The 15621-nt window shown below is 42.6% G+C and overlaps 1 protein-coding gene across 2 annotated transcripts in view; it reads left to right on the top strand.

Moving 5' to 3' along the window:
* Positions 1-15621, top strand: part of OSBPL11 (oxysterol binding protein like 11) — a 92620-nt gene that overhangs the window by 40729 nt on the left and 36270 nt on the right. The window contains exons 5-6 of one of the 2 annotated variants that reach the window (XM_062209229.1): positions 3689-3865; positions 13024-13225. In XM_062209229.1, the coding sequence (XP_062065213.1) occupies positions 3689-3865; positions 13024-13225 (379 nt within the window). The remainder of the gene's footprint in view (positions 1-3688; positions 3866-13023; positions 13226-15621) is intronic. The other variant, XM_062209238.1, reaches the window with a different exon arrangement.

Here is a 15621-nt window from a genome sequence, read left to right as displayed (position 1 = left end):
GTATATCTTCTTTGGAGTGTTTTATTATTGTAATTTTTTAAACTGAAAAGAAGTCAATTACTTGAAATCTTAGACTAGAGATGTCTAATAAAAAAAGGTGATATATGAGTGGCATATTTAAAAGATTCCATACCCACGTGATAGCTTGATTTCTATTAATTTTTTTATTCTTCCTGGTATGTTCTTTCCCCCCAAAATGAATTTTAAAAAATTGTTGGCTGGCGCCGTGACTCAACAGGCTAATCCTCCGCCTTGCGGTGCCGGCACACCAGGTTCTAGTCCCGGTTGGGGCACCGGATTCTATCCCGGTTGCCCCTCTTCCAGGCCAGCTCTCTGCTATGGCCTGGGAAGGCAGTGGAGGATGGCCCAGGTCCTTGGGCCCTGCACCCCATGGGAGACCAGGAGAAGCACCTGGCTCCTGGCTTAGGATCAGCGAGATGCGCCGGCCGCAGCGGCCATTGGAGGGTGAACCAACGGCAAAAAGGAAGACCTTTCTCTCTGTCTCTCTCTCTCACTGTCCACTCTGCCTGTCAAAAAATTAAAAAAAATAAAAAAAAAGAGATTGTTAATACTGGTGAGAGTGCTGTGGCATAGAGGGTTGGGCTTCTTGCTACAATGCCAGCATTCCATATATGTGCTGATTTGAGTCCCAGCTATTCTACTTCCCATCCAGCTCCCTGCAAATGCACCTGGAAAAGCAGTGGAAGACTGCCCAAGTGCAGGGGCCCCTCTACCCTGATGGGAGTCCCGGAGGAGGCTTCTGGCTCCTAGCCTCGGCCTAGCTGTGGCTGTTGTGACCTTCTGGAGACTGAACCAGTGGATGGAAGATTTCTCTGTCTCTCTGTTTCTCTTGCTCTCTCTGTATTTCTCCCTTTCAAATAAATAAATAAATCTTTTTAAAAAATTGTTCGTAATTTGGGCCTACAGTCTTCAAGACATCTGACATAAGGGCTGTTCTTATATTGCAGAATTTAAGTCATTGACAATGATCAGAAAGTACTGTTTTCTTTTCTTTTTTTAACTTTTATTTATTGAATACAAGTTTCCAAAGTATAGCTTATGGATTATAATGGCGTTTTCCCCCCTATAACTTCCCTCCCACCCGCAACCCTCCCCTCTCCCGTTCCCTCTCCCCTTCCATTCACATCAAGATTCATTTTCAATTATCATTATATACAGAAGATCAATTTAGCATATATTAAGTAAAGATTTCAACAGTTTGCACCCACAGAGAAACACAAAGTGTAAAATACTGTTTGAGTACTAGTTATAGCATTAAATCACAATGTACAGCACATTAAGGACAGAGATCCTACATGAGGAGTAAGTGCACAGTGACTCCTACTGTTGACTTAACAAATTGACACTCTTGTTTATGGTGTCAGAAATCACCCTAGGCTCTTATCATGAGTTGCCAAGGCTATGGAGGCCTTTTGAGTTCGCCGACTCTGATCTTATTCAGATAAGGTCATAGTCAAAGTGGAAGTTCTCTCGTCCCTTCAGAGAAAGGTACCTCCTTCTTTGATGACCTGTTCAGAAAGTACTGTTTTCTTCCAAAGGATACTTGTATATTATATTAGAAAATATATTATGTTGCATATTGCTGAGGACATTTTTGAGTTATGAAATTTAAAATCTGAAATTAGAATTTTTTATTATCCTAATTGTAAAATGTGAGAAGCATTCTTTGGTAGCAAAAATTGGAAATTAATTTTTTAAATTGCAATTGTGAAATACTTGAACCTTGGGGCCGGCACCATGGCTCACTTGGTCAATCCTCCTCCTGCGGCGCCAGATCCCATAAGGGCGCCAGGTTCTAGTCCCGGTTGCTCCTCTTCCAGTCCAGCTCTCTGCTGTAGCCCGGGAGGGCAGTGGAGGATGGCCTTGTGTTTGGGCCCTGCACCCTCATGGAAGACTAGGAAGAAGCACCTTGCTCCTGGCTTCAGATCGGTACAGTGCCGGCCGTGGCAGCCATTTGGGAGTGAACCAACAAAAGGAAGACCTTTCTCTCTGTCTCTCTCTCTCACTGTCTATAACTCTACCTGTCAAACAAATAAGTAAAAGAAAAAAAAAAAAAAAGAAAGAAAGAAAGAAAAAGAAATACTTGAACCTTAATTATCTTAGATTTTATTATCTTAAGAAACATCTTCTTTCAGTCGATTCTGAGGTTAATTTAATTTTTTTAAGATTTATATTTACTTTATTTGAAAGAGTTGGGGAGGGGAGGTCTTCTATTTGCTGGTTCACTCCTCAAATTTAGCTGCAATAGCCAGGGCTGAGCCAAACTAAAACCAGGAGCCAGGAGCTTTTCTTGGTCTCCCACATGGATGCAAGGGCCCAAGCACTTGGGCCATCCTCCGCTGCTTTTCCAGGCATGTTATCAGGGAGCTGGATTGGAAGTAGAGCAGTTGGGAATTAAACTGGTACCCATATGGGATGCTGGCATTGCAGGCAGCAGCTTAACCCAGTAAACCATAACAGCAGCCCCAATTAATTTGTTAAAAAAGATTAATGTATTTATTTGAAAGGCAGAGTAACAGAGAGAGGGAGAGACAGAGATTTTCCATTTACTGGTTCACTCCAAATGTTGGCCAGGCTGAAGCTGGGAATTTCCCCAGAACTCCATCCGAGTTTCCCACATGGGTGGCAGGAACCCATGTACTTGGGCCACTGCTTTCTGAAGCACACTGACAGGAAGCTACATCAGAAGTGGAGTAGCCAGAACTTGAACCAAAATTCTGAAATGGGATATGAGCATCCCAAGCAGCAGCTTAACTGGATATGCCACAATGCTCACCCCTAATTGGAATGTATTTTATTTTATTATGATTTTTCTTAAATATTTTATTATTTTGTTTTTATTATAATACATAGTATATATTAATATATAATATTGTTATAATATTTTATTATTATGTTTCTTAAATATTTTATTTTTATTTATTTGAAAGGCAGGGTGACAGAGAGAGAGAAAAAGAGAGATCTTCCATCAGCTGTTTGACTTCCCAGGTAGCCAGAATGGCTAGACTGGACCAGGCTGAAGCCAGTAGCCCAGGAACTCCATCTGGATCTCCCACATGGGTGGCAGGGACCCAAGCACTTGGGCCATCTTTCACTGCTTTCCCTGACATTAGCAGGGAGCTAGATCAGAAGTGGAGTTGTTGGTACTAGTGCCCCAATATATGATGCTGGTGTTGCAGATAGTGGTTTAACCAGCTATGCCACAATGCTGGCCCCTGATTTTTTTTTTTTTTTTTTTTTAGGAGGAAGTCAACCATTTATAGTTTTATTTTTTTCTAAAAATTTTTTAAAAAATTTATTTGAAAAGCAGAGTGACAGAGAGAAAGTAAGAAAGGGAGAGAGAGCTTTTGTCTGATGGTTTATTCCCCAAAGACTGTAATCACTGGGGCTCTGCCAGGCTGAAGCCAGAGGTCAGGAACTCCATCCGGGTCTCCCACGTGGATGGCAGGAACTCAGGTACTTGAGCCATCATCTTTGTTTCCCAGGCACATTAGCAGGGAGTTAGATCAGAAGCAGAGTAGGTGGGACACAGGTGTTTCAAGCAGCAGCTTAACCCACTGTGCCCTGACAGCCCCATACCAGGTTTTAAAAGTGTTCATGTGTAAGTCTCAAATGTATGGGTAGAGAGCCTAAATTTTAAAAGGTAATTATTTTCTTTGTCTAACAGAATAATCCTCCTCTGAAGTCACGGAGCTTCTCGCTTGCATCTAGTGGTAATTCTCCTATATCCCAGAGGAGACCGAGTCAAAATGCCATTTCTTTTTTTAATGTTGGACATTCCAAACTGCAGTCAGTGAGCAAAAGAGCACACTTACCTCCAGACCATCTTGTGGAAGTCAGAGAAGTAAGTTTGAATTGAAGTAAAGTTAAAATGCACAAAATGATTTCTATTTTTAAATATTGTTTGCATCTTTCCTGGCCCTCATTATTTCCCATCTGGTATGCAGATAATTTTTAAATAAGAAAGATACCCTGATTAATATATAGTATTCTGTTTCTCATGTTTGTCAACTACGTAGCAGACACACTTAGTTTTTCATTTTCTATCTTTCAGTTCCTAAGTAAAGATACATACTCCTTTGATAATGAAATTTATGATCAAAAGGTCTATTAAAGACTAATGGGAGGGCTGTATAACCAAATAAGTGACTCTTTTTACTTTTATTTATTCATTTACTATTTTGTTTATTTTTAATTAGTTAATCTACTTTTTTATTTATTTGAGAGGCAGAAAGGGTGTGCTCCCATCTGCTAGTTCATTATTCAAGTGTTGGCAATGGCTGGAGCCAGGCTGGGTGCCAAAGCTGGTAGTTGGGAACTCAATTTAGGTCTCTTATCTGGGTGGCAGGGTCCAACCACCAGAACTCTCACTCCTGCCTCCCAGCCTCTGCGGAGCAGGAAGCTGGAGTAGGAAACTGAGCTGGGATTCGAACCCAGGCACTCTGATATGGGATGGAGGCAGCGTCCTAAGCAGCATCTTAACTGCCTGCCCCTAGTGATTATTTCTTAGTCTCTTCTAAGCAGTAATTATTCTTTAGTCTTTCCTTGTCTTTCATGGCCCTGACGCTTTGGGAGATTATTAATCATTTATTTTTTGAATATTACTGAATTTGGGTTTGTCTGATTTTTTTATGACTTCAATGAGATTTTACGTTTTGATAACGAATATTATAGAAAAGATGCTGTATTCACAGTACCCCCTTTCAAGGAGTTCATGATGTTACTATTTCTTATTACTAGTGATATTGACCTTGATCATTTGCTTAAGGTGACTTCTAGATTTTTCCACTGTAGGGAAAAATCATTCCCTTTGTAGTTAATAAATATCTTGGAGAGATACTTTGAGACTATGTAAATCCTGTTTCTTTTCTAAGAAATTTTAATATCAAGCTATCCTCTTGTTCTAGGTAGCAATTCTGAAGCTCTGCTCTCAGGACCCCTTTCATTCTTAAAATTATTAAGGACTTTTGTTTTATATGAGTTAAATTTATTGATATTTACCTTACTGGAAATCAAAACTGAGAAACTTAAGAACATGTTTGTTTTATTTTAAAATGAAAGTTAATAAGCTTATTGCATGAGACAGTGTAATGTGTTTCTATGTTAAACAATGATCTTTTTCTGAAACAAAGTAACTATTGGAAAGAGCAGACTGATTTTTTATTTATTTTTTTATTTTTTGCCAGGCAGAGTTAGACAGTGAGAGAGAAACAAAGTTATAGACAGTGAGAGAGAGAGACAGAGAGAAAGGTCTTCCTTCCATTGGTTCACTCCTCTAATGGCCGCTACGGCCGGCGCTGCGCCGATCCGAAGCCAGGAGCCGGGTACTTCTTCCCGGTCTCCCATGCGGGTGCAGGGCCCAAGGACCTGGGCCATCCTCCACTGCCTTCCCGGGCCACAGCAGAGAGCTGGACTGGAAGAGGAGCAACTGGGATTAGCACCCGGCGCCCCAACCGGGACTAGAACCTGGGGTACTGGCGCCGCAGGCGGAGGATTAGTGAGCCACAGTGCCAGCCTGATTTTGTTTTACATTTTTGCAATCCCTTCAATGTCTGGCTTAATAGAACACAGTAGGATTATCACATCTGCTTCTGCACTCAAACTATTTCAATTTATAATTTTAGTTTAAATAAGTGTTGAAAATTTGCCTTCACAGAAATAATGTGAATGGAAAAAGGAGGAATTTTTTTAAAGATGTATTTATTTCTTTGAAAGTTGGAGTTACAGAGAGAGGGTAAGGCAGAAAGAGAGCTCTTCCAACCATTGGTTCACTCCCCTAATGGCCACAATGGCCAGAGCAGAGCCAGGCTGAAGCCAGAAGCCAGGAGCTTCTACCAGGTCTCCCATGTGGGTGCAGGGGCCCAAGCAATTGGGCCATCCTCCACTGCTTTTCCCAGGTGCATTAGCAGGGAGCTGGATAGGAAGTGGAGCAGTTGGGACACAAACTGGCAACCAAATGAGATATGGGCATAGACTCTGCTCACTATATGACAATGCTGGCCCAAGAGGAACATTTTAATAACATTTTAAATAAAGAGATTATTCTTTGGTATTGTACCAAAACTTGACAATTGGAAGTTTCTTTCTTTCCTTTTTTTTTTTTTTTCTTTTGACAGGCAGAGTGGACAGTGAGAGAGACAGAGAGAAAGGTCTTCCTTTTGCCGTTGGTTCGTCCCCCAATGGCCACCGCGGCTGGCGTGCTGTGGCCGGCGCACCGCGCTGATCTGAAGGCAGGAACCAGGTGCTTCTCCTGGTCTCCCATGTGGGTGCAGGGCCCAAGCACTTGGGCCATCCTCCACTGCACTCCTGGGCCACAGCAGAGAGCTGGCCTGGAAGAGGGGCAACCGGGATAGAATCAGGCACCCCGACCGGGACTAGAACCCAGTGTGCCAGCACCGCAAGGCAGAGGATTAGCCTATTGAGCCACGGCGCTGGCCGTCCTTTTTTTTTTTTTTTTTTTACAAGATTTATTTTATTTATTTGAAAGACAGAGTTATGAGAGTGGTAGAGCCAGAGAGAGAGAAAGGTCTTCCATCCTCTGGTTCATTCCCCAAATGACCACAATGGCCAGAGCTGTGCTATTCCAAAACCAGGAGCTTCTTCCAAGTCTCCCACGTGGGTGCAGAGGCCCAAGGACTTGGTCCATCTTCTGCTTTCCCTGGCCATAGCGGAGAGCTGGATTGGAAATAGAACAGCCGGGACTCTAACTGGCACCCATATGGGATGCCGGCACTACAGGCCAGGGCTTTAAGCCACAGTGCTGGCCGCTCATTCTTTTTTAAAAGATTAATTAATTAATTTATCAGAAAAGCAATTAGAGAGGAGAGAAAGAAGGATCTTCTATCTGCTTGTTCACTCCCCAAATGGTGGCAGCACTGGGCCAGGCCAAAGCCAGAAGCCTGGAACTCCATCCAGGTCTGTCACATGGGTGCAGGGTCCCAAGCACTTGGACCATCTTTTGCTGCTTTCGTAGGTGCATTAACAGGGAGCTGAATCAGAAGCAGAGCAACTGGGACTAGAACTGGCACCATAATGCTGCCCCCAGACAACTGGTAGTTCCTTTTTTTCTTTTTTTTTTTTTTTTAAGATTTATGTATTTATTTATTTGAAATTAAGAGTTACACAGAGAGAGAGGAGAGTCAGAGAGAGAGGGGTCTTCCATCCAATGGTTCACTCCCCAGTTGGCCACAACAGCTAGAACTATGCCAATCCGAAGCTACGAGCCAGGAGCCAGGAGCTTCTTCCAGATCTCCCACGTGAGTGCAGGGGCTCCAGGAGTTGGGCCATCTTCTACTGCTTTCCCAGGTCATAGTAGAGAGCTGGATCAGAAGAGGAGCAGCCGGGTCTCGAACTGGCGCCCATATGGGATGTCAGCGCTTCAGGCCAGGGCATTAACCCACTGTGCCACAGCGCCAGCCCCAACTAGTAGTTTCTTAAAAGATACTTTAGAGAATCTGTTTTCAGTGATTTTTTTTATATTTTGTTCCTTGAATAGCCAAGGATCTGTCCTGCACTTTTTTTTTTTTTTTAAAGATTTTATATATTTATTTGAGAGGCAGAATTACAGACAGTTTTAAGAGGGAGAGACAGAGAGAGAGAGTTCTTCCATCCGCTGGTTCACTCCCCAAATGGCCGCAATGACTGGAGCTGAACCAGTCTGAAGCCACAAGCCAGGAGCTTCTTCAGGGTCTCCCACAAGGATGTAGGGGCCCAAGGACTTGGGCCGTCTTCCACTGTTCTCCCAGGCCACAGCAGAGAGCCGATCCAAGAGGAGCAGCGGAGACTAGAACCGGCACCCATATGGGATGCCAGCATCGCAGGTGGAGCATTAACCTACTGCGCCATAGCACTGGCCCTCATGTCTATGCATGATTATGTAACACCATGCATTAGTCATTTGGAGATATTAGTTGAGTTATATAGGTCTTGCAAATGTAATCCATTTTACCTTTGTACAATGTCTGAAACTCGCATTTATTTACATCCCCATCAGTCCCATCAGAAGAGGCTTTCACTCTGGGGAAGTTATCAAACCTATTTTAGCAGATTTGGTTTTATAGATTCTAATTTTGATTTTTAAAACTTAAATTTTATAGTTGATGACAAATATAGTGTCAGTTGTCTTTTTTGTGAAGTGACAGGCTCCTTCTATTCATTCTTGAGAAAATGTCTATCACATACTCCCCTAGGCTTGAATAGCCATAGTTTCAGTTATTCTTTCATATTAGACTGGTGATCTTCAAAGAGCAAAAGCTAGTTCAGCTTGTAACTCAGTCGCACAAGTGCTTTTCCTCTAAGCAACTTCTGTACCTTTGGCATGCAATGGAAATGCTTTATGTGTAAATCCTTTTTTCACATAGACTACTTCCAAAATGTCTACACATGAATCAAGTTATAGGGGCTGGCATTGTTGCATAATGGTATGGTGGGTAAATCCACCGCCTGCAATGCTGGCATCCCATATAGATGCTGGTTTGAGTCCTGGCTGTTCCACTTCCAATCCAGCTCCCTGCTAATGGGCTAGGAAAAGCAATGGAAGATGGTCCAAATGCTTGAGCACCTGCTATCACATGGGAGACCTGGAAGAAGCTCTTGGCTCCTGGCTTCAGCCTGAGCCAGCCCTGGCCATTGTAGCCATCTGGAGAGTGAACTAGTAGATGGAGGATTTCCTTCCTTCCTTCCTTCCTTCCTTCCTTCCTTCCTTCCTTCCTTCCTTCCTTTCTCTCTCTCTTTCTCTCTTTCTCTCTTTCTCTCTTCTTTCCTCTTTTCTTTCTTCCCTTCCTTCCTTCCTTTCCCCTTCTCTCTGTCTCCCCCTTCTATAACTCTTTCAAATAAATAAATAAATCTTGAAAAAAGAAAAGCCAATATATAGTAAGCCTAATGATTTTTTCTACATTTTCAAGGACATTGTTAAACAAAACTAGCTTTTTTTCTCCTTTGAGCATGTGGCAATGAAGAATACTGGTAGAGTTGGTGCCACCACCTTTATTCTCACTAATGGTCCAGTAGTTGTAGCTGTCATTGCTTTTGCATCATCAAGATATATGTCATCATAGTGTAGATGTAGATAACTCCTTAAAATTATTATAAAAATAGTTCATACTTCACAGGCCCTCTGAAACAAATCCCATAGGATTCTTTAGAGCTAACTGAAAATTCTTGTTCTAGAAATGGCCAGCTTTGTGATATTATAATGCAAAGATATAATTTAGAGTGGGTTTGAAAGGAACATTTTAATCAAAGTCTATGGCTAAGTCCAGTGTTAGGTAACAGCTGGCAAAAACTATTGATTCTTGGCAATAGTGTCTTCTTGGGCTTGAATACAACTTTGTTACAAAAATCTATTTTAGTATTTACTGTTTACTAGGATTCTGTTATTCAGTGCATGCTTTTTGCTGGTATTGTGCTATGCCCTGAGAGTAGCCAAGATGCTCAGTCTAGTAAGTGAGACAGTTGAAACACAGGAGTCCTGAGTATCTTAAGCATGATATTTCCCCCATATTCAAATTTGATCACCTTATAACAGATTATAGACAAATACGCAAATAAGGATATCTCTTATTGTATCTTTTTTTTTTTTTGACAGACAGAGTGGACAGTGAGAGAGAGAGACAGAGAGAAAGGTCTTCCTTTTTGCCGTTGGTTCACCCTCCAATGGCAGCCGCGGCCGGCGCACCGCGCTGATCCGATGGCAGGAGCCAGGTGCTTCTCCTGGTCTCCCATGGGGTGCAGGGCCCAAGCACTTGGGCCATCCTCCACTGCACTCCCGGGCCACAGCAGAGAGCTGGCCTGGAAGAGGGACAACCGGGATAGAATCCGGTGCCCCGACTGGGACTAGAACCCGGTGTGCCGGCGCCGCAAGGCAGAGGATTAGCCTATTGAGCCGCGGCGCCGGCCTTATTGTATCTTTTTAAATTAAAGTTTTTTGTTTGATTTTATTTGAAAACCACAGAGAGAGAGAGAGAGTGAGAGAGAAACAGTGATCTTCCACCTGCTAGTTCATTCCCCAAATGTCTGCAACAGCCATGGAGCCTGGAACTCAAATCTGGGTTCCCACATGAGTATCGGGGATCAAGTACCCGAGCTGTCATCTGCTGCCTCCTAGGGTGTGCATTAGCAAGAATCTGGGTTGGAAGTGGAGTAGCTAGGACTTGACCCTGGTACTCTGAGATGGGATGTAGGCATCCAAGAGCAACCTCACCACTGTATAAACACTGGCCCCGTTTCTCTCTTTTTTTTTTTTTTTAATTAAATAAAATTTTTTTCAAAATGTTATTTGAATTCAAAATATTGATGTCACTTCCTGGATCAAGAAATTAAATGTTACCCACACCTTGGAATACCCTTTTAGACCTCTCTGTCACTATACCCATCCTCACTATTCTGCTTCCTAATGCCATAGATTTGTTTTGTCTTTTTTTGAAATTTCTAAAATTGGAATCATATAGCATACACTGCTTTGGGTATGCCTTCTTATGTATTTGAAATTTACTTGTAATGTTGAGTGTAACTGTTCCTTTCTTTACCATATAATATTCACTGTATGAATGCACTGTAATAGTTTTTATCCATTTTAGAGTTAATAGACCTGAGTTCAATTGTTGGGTCATGGATTATATTTGTTCAGTTCTAGGAGACATTTCAAGCTATACTCCAAAGTGTGTATGAAAGTACCTATTCATTAAGTTTGGATTATTGGTAGTTAGTCCCCAAATTTATATACAAAATATGTACATATACATGAGACACACATATATATGCATGTATAAATATCTCTACCTAGATAGCTTTCTAGCCATATTTCTCTATAGGTCATTATGACCACATTCTCTCTCTCTCTTTTTTTTGACAGGCAGAGTGGACAGTGAGAGAGAGAGACAGAAAGAAAGGTCTTCCTTTGCTGTTGGTTCACCCTCCAATGGCCGCCGTGGCCGGCGTGCTGCGGCCAGCGCACCACACTGATCCCAAGGCAGGAGCCAGGTGCTTCTCCTGGTCTCCCATGGGGTGCAGGGCCCAAGCACTTGGGCCATCCTCCACTGCACTCCTGGGTCACAGCAGAGAGCTGGCCTGGAAGAGGGGCAACCGGGACAGAATCCGGCGCCCCGACCGGGACTAGAACCTGGTGTCGGCGCCGCTAGGCGGAGGATTAGCCTGTTGAGCCACGGCGCCGGCCTCTTTTTTTTTTTTTTTTTAAGACTTATTTATTTATTTGAAAGTCAGAGTTACACAGAGAGAGAAGGAGAGGCAGAGAGAGAGAGGTCTTCCATCCGATGGTTCATTCCCAATTGGCCGCAACGGCTGGAGCTGCGCCAATCTGAAGCCAGGAGCCAGGAGCTTCTTCCCAGTCTCCCACACAGGTGCAGGGGCCCAAGGACTCGGGCCATCTTCTACTGTTTTCCCAGGCCATAGCAGAGAGCTGGATCGGAAGTGGAGCAGCTGGGTCTTGAACCTGCACCCATATGGGATGCCGGCACTGCAGGTTGTGGCTTTACCCACTACACCACAGTGCCAGCCCCCACATTCTCATTTTTAAACTTTTTTTTTTTTCTGTGAAGGTTTTGAATCCTTAACTGTTTCCAGGGACTGTTTCATGTATGGCACAGTTAATTTGAATGGTGGGATTATTTTGCATCTCTCACTAGTCAAACTTTATTAAAAATATTTTGGAACAGAGCCTCTGAAAGCTAGAAGAGTCTGCAGTATAGAATTTCTATGTGAATTAAGTTAATGTCTAAAGGATAGGCACTCTGAGAACCTTCTGCTCACAACTGAAAGTAATTAAGCTTCATAAATTCAGTTTTCAGTTTAAAAATTTAGTTGCTCACCAGTCATACTTATTAAATTGCTCTGTTAAAAAAAGTAGGCAGGACACCTAATCAAAGCAGGATGTATTAAACTCTTTGGCATCAAAAATCTTTTATCTAGCTCTTGGCTTTGTAATCTGCTAAAAGGGACCAGAAAGTAAAGTTAAAAAAAAAGGTAGCAGATAAACAATTTTTAAAACCATGTTCACAGTGTAGATTCAAGTATGAGAAGAAAATAGAGAGCCCAGCAGAAAATCAATTTACTTTGTAATGATACCTTTGATGCTAATTTTAAAATAATTTTTATTGATTTATCTGAAAGGCAGAGTTAGAGAGAGAGAGAGAAAGAGAGAGAGAGGGGTAGCTTTTCCATCTGCTGCCCAAATGGCTGCATCCACTATGGCTGGGCCAGGCTGAAGCCAGCAACCTGAAATTCCACCATGGTCTACCATGTGGTGGTAGGGGTCCAAGCACTCGGGCCATCGTCTACTGCTTTCCCAGGTGCCTTAGCAGGTAGTTGGATTAAAAGTGCAGTATCCGGGACTCGAACTGGCAGTCATCAGATGCTGTCATCATAGGTAGTGACTTAATATGCTGTGCAACGCTGGCCCCCAGTTAAGAGTGCTATTAAAAGTGTTCTGGGGTAGGTTTTCTGATGACTTTATAAATTTATACCGTTAATTGAAAAATAGTGAGTCTTTTGACCATGTTTGCTTCCAGAAAATGTATAACTGCTTAAGGTCACAGTCTTCTGCTCTGTAGAAAAATATGTCAAATGCTCACTAATTGAAAATAGCTAAACAAGCTTAAACTAGATTTCTAACCTAGTAAGTCCTATAAATTGTCTTAGAAAGGTAGGCATTTAGCCTAGCAGTTAAGACACTGGTTTGGATGCCTGCATCCTGGCTCTGTGCTCTATTTCAGCTTATTGCTAATGTGCACTCTGGGAGGCATCAGGTGATAGCTCAAGTAGTTAGGTCCCTACCACCGTGTGGGAGACCTGGTTTGAGTTCCTGGCTCCTGGTTTCGACCTGGTCCAGCCCTGGCCATTGTGGGCTTTTGGGGAATAAACCAACGAGTAGAAGTAAGCTCTGTCTGCATCTCTGTCTCTTTTTCTTGGTGTTTCTTGAATAAGTTAAAAAAATTTTACATGTTTAGAAATTATGAATGGGACCCACACAATTGTTATTTTCCTTAGATGATGTCTCATGCTGAAGGACAACAAAGAGATTTAATTAGACGGATTGAATGTCTTCCTGCTTCTGGCCATCTTAGTTCCTTGGACCAGGATCTCTTAATGCTCAAAGCTACTTCCATGGCAACTATGAACTGCTTAAATGACTGCTTTCACATTCTCCAGTTGCAGCATGCGTCGCATCAGAAGGGCTCATTGCCTGCAGGTAAGTTATAGATTAAAGGTAGGACATAATACTGAGGGCTCAAACATTAGAAAGATTATACTTGTTGTTGTAAATTCTAACTCCAGAAAATCTTAACTAAAGAAAGCTAAAAACCAGTGAATCTCTAGGTTTCTAATTATCACACTAATAGTGTACCGATTCTTGAATTTAGGCCTATTATTGAATAGCCTTTAGACTTCAAACTCAACATGTCAAAACAGATCTCAAAACCTCATCTGATATATTTCTGTTGGAATTGGAGGTGTATGGCCGGCGCCATGGCTTTAACAGGCTAATCCTCCACCTTGCGGCGCCGGTATACCCGGTTCTAGTCCCGGTTGGGGCGCCGGATTCTGTCCCAGTTGCCCCTCTTCCAGGCCAGCTCTCTGCTATGGCCCGGGAGTGCAGTGGAGGATGGCCCAAGTCCTTGGGCCCTGCACCCGCATGGGAGACCAGGAGAAGCACCTGGCTCCTGGCTTCGGATCAGCGCGATGTGCGGGCCGCAGCGGCCATTGGAGGGTGAACCAATGGCAAAAAGGAAGACCTTTCTCTCTGTCTCTCTCTCACTATCCACTCTGCCTGTCAAAAAAATAAAAAATAAATAAATAAAAATAAAAAAAGGAATTGGAGTGTCACTTATCCATTTGTCCATCCAGTTAACCAGAGTGGAAACATTGCGATCATTTCTTGAATTTTGGTCAGCCCCCTACTAATTGCCACCTTTTGGTTTGAAAAAAATTATGTGTATGACTGTATTTGAAAGCACCTACTATTGAAATTAATTGTTTGGGGAAAAAGAATAGTATTACATTGGAGTAAAAGAAAAAAATGCGTCCTTCTATACTGAGATGCATAAGCTTATCACATTGTATTAATAGTGGTAACTTAGGCCGGTGCCGTGGCTCACTTGGCTAATCCTCTGCCTGCGGTGCCGATACCCCGGGTTCTAGTCCCAGTTGGGGTGCCAGATTCTGTCCTGGTTGCTCTTCTTCCAGTCCAGCTCTCTGCTGTGGCCTGGGAAGGCAGTGGAGGATGGCCCAAGTGCTTGGGTCCTATACTCGCATGGGAGACCGGGAGGAAGCAGCTGGCTCCTGGCTTCAGATTGGCGCAGCACGCCAGCCGTAACAGCCATTTGGGGGGTGAATCAATGGAAGGAAGACCTTTTCTCTCTCTCTCTCTCACTCACTCTCTCACTGTCTAACTCTGCCTGTCCAAAAAAAAAAAAGTAGTGGTAACTTAGTATTTCACAACAATTCTTTGTTGTCTTTTCCAGTTAATTCCCTTTACTTGTGAAAGAAGGGCTTTAAAAAAAAAAGTGAGTCTGTGATCAAGAAAAAGTTTTCCATAGTCAGATGGCTATAGTGTGGATCTCATCCTCATGTGTGCCTAAATTCAACATTTCAAGCCAGTGGCAACTGGGGGGACAGTTCAGGGCACTATTAAAGAGGCCACTCAGTTATGCATGTTCCTCTTAAAGTATTCATAACCTGGTTGGGAAAGAAATATGTAAATAGTAACGTAAAGTAATATATAAAGTGCCAGTAACAGTAGGAACAAAGTACTGTGTGAGAACAGATGAATGGACAGATGACTCTTGGAGAAAGGGTCCTGGGGGCCAGTGTTGTGTGTTAGCAAGTAAAGCTGCCACCTACGACACTAGCATCCCCTATGGGTGCCAGTTTGAGTCCCAGCTACTCCTCTTCCATTCCAGCTCTCAGCTAATGTGCCTGGAAAAGCAGTGTAGGATGACCCAAGTGCTTGGGCCCCTGCACCCACATGGGAGACCTGGAAGAAGCTCCTGGCTCCTAGCTTCGGATTGGCCCAGCTCTAGCCGTTGCGGCCATTTAGGGAATGAGCCAGTAGATGGAAGATATTCTCTCTCTCTCTCTCTCTCTCTCTCTCTCACTTTCTCTCTTTGTAACTCTGACTTTCAAATAAATAAGTAAATATTTAAAAAAAAAAAAAAAGAAAGAAAGGAAGAAAGAAAAAGGTCCAGGAAAGCCACTGAGAAACTACTAATTAGTTTAGGAGTGAGAGGTAGGGGAGAGGACACTTAAAGAGGTGGAGGAACGTGTATCGTGTGGATTGTAAATGAGGATAAGTGCCTTGTAGGAACTGTAGGTAGTCCAGTATAAATTTCTTCCTGTTATAAAGCAAAACACTCATTGTAGAAAATTTAGGAACTACCATACAGTTAAAAGAAGAAAAAAAAACCTGAACTGTCCTACTAACAAGAACCTGCCAGTATTCATATTTTAGTGTATTTCCTTCCCTCAGTATTTTCTCTTTTATTCTTAGTTTTTATTTATTTTACCCTATCATTATTAGGGAATTTCTGCATAAGTTTACTTCTTAACATTTTATCACTTAAGGTCAAGAGTATTTTTCTATTTATT

The sequence above is a fragment of the Lepus europaeus genome, chromosome 2 (genome assembly GCF_033115175.1).
Source record: "Lepus europaeus isolate LE1 chromosome 2, mLepTim1.pri, whole genome shotgun sequence".
Taxonomy (NCBI): domain Eukaryota; kingdom Metazoa; phylum Chordata; class Mammalia; order Lagomorpha; family Leporidae; genus Lepus; species Lepus europaeus.
Note: the sequence above shows the minus strand (reverse complement) of the source record. Positions and strands in the feature narration are given on the sequence as shown.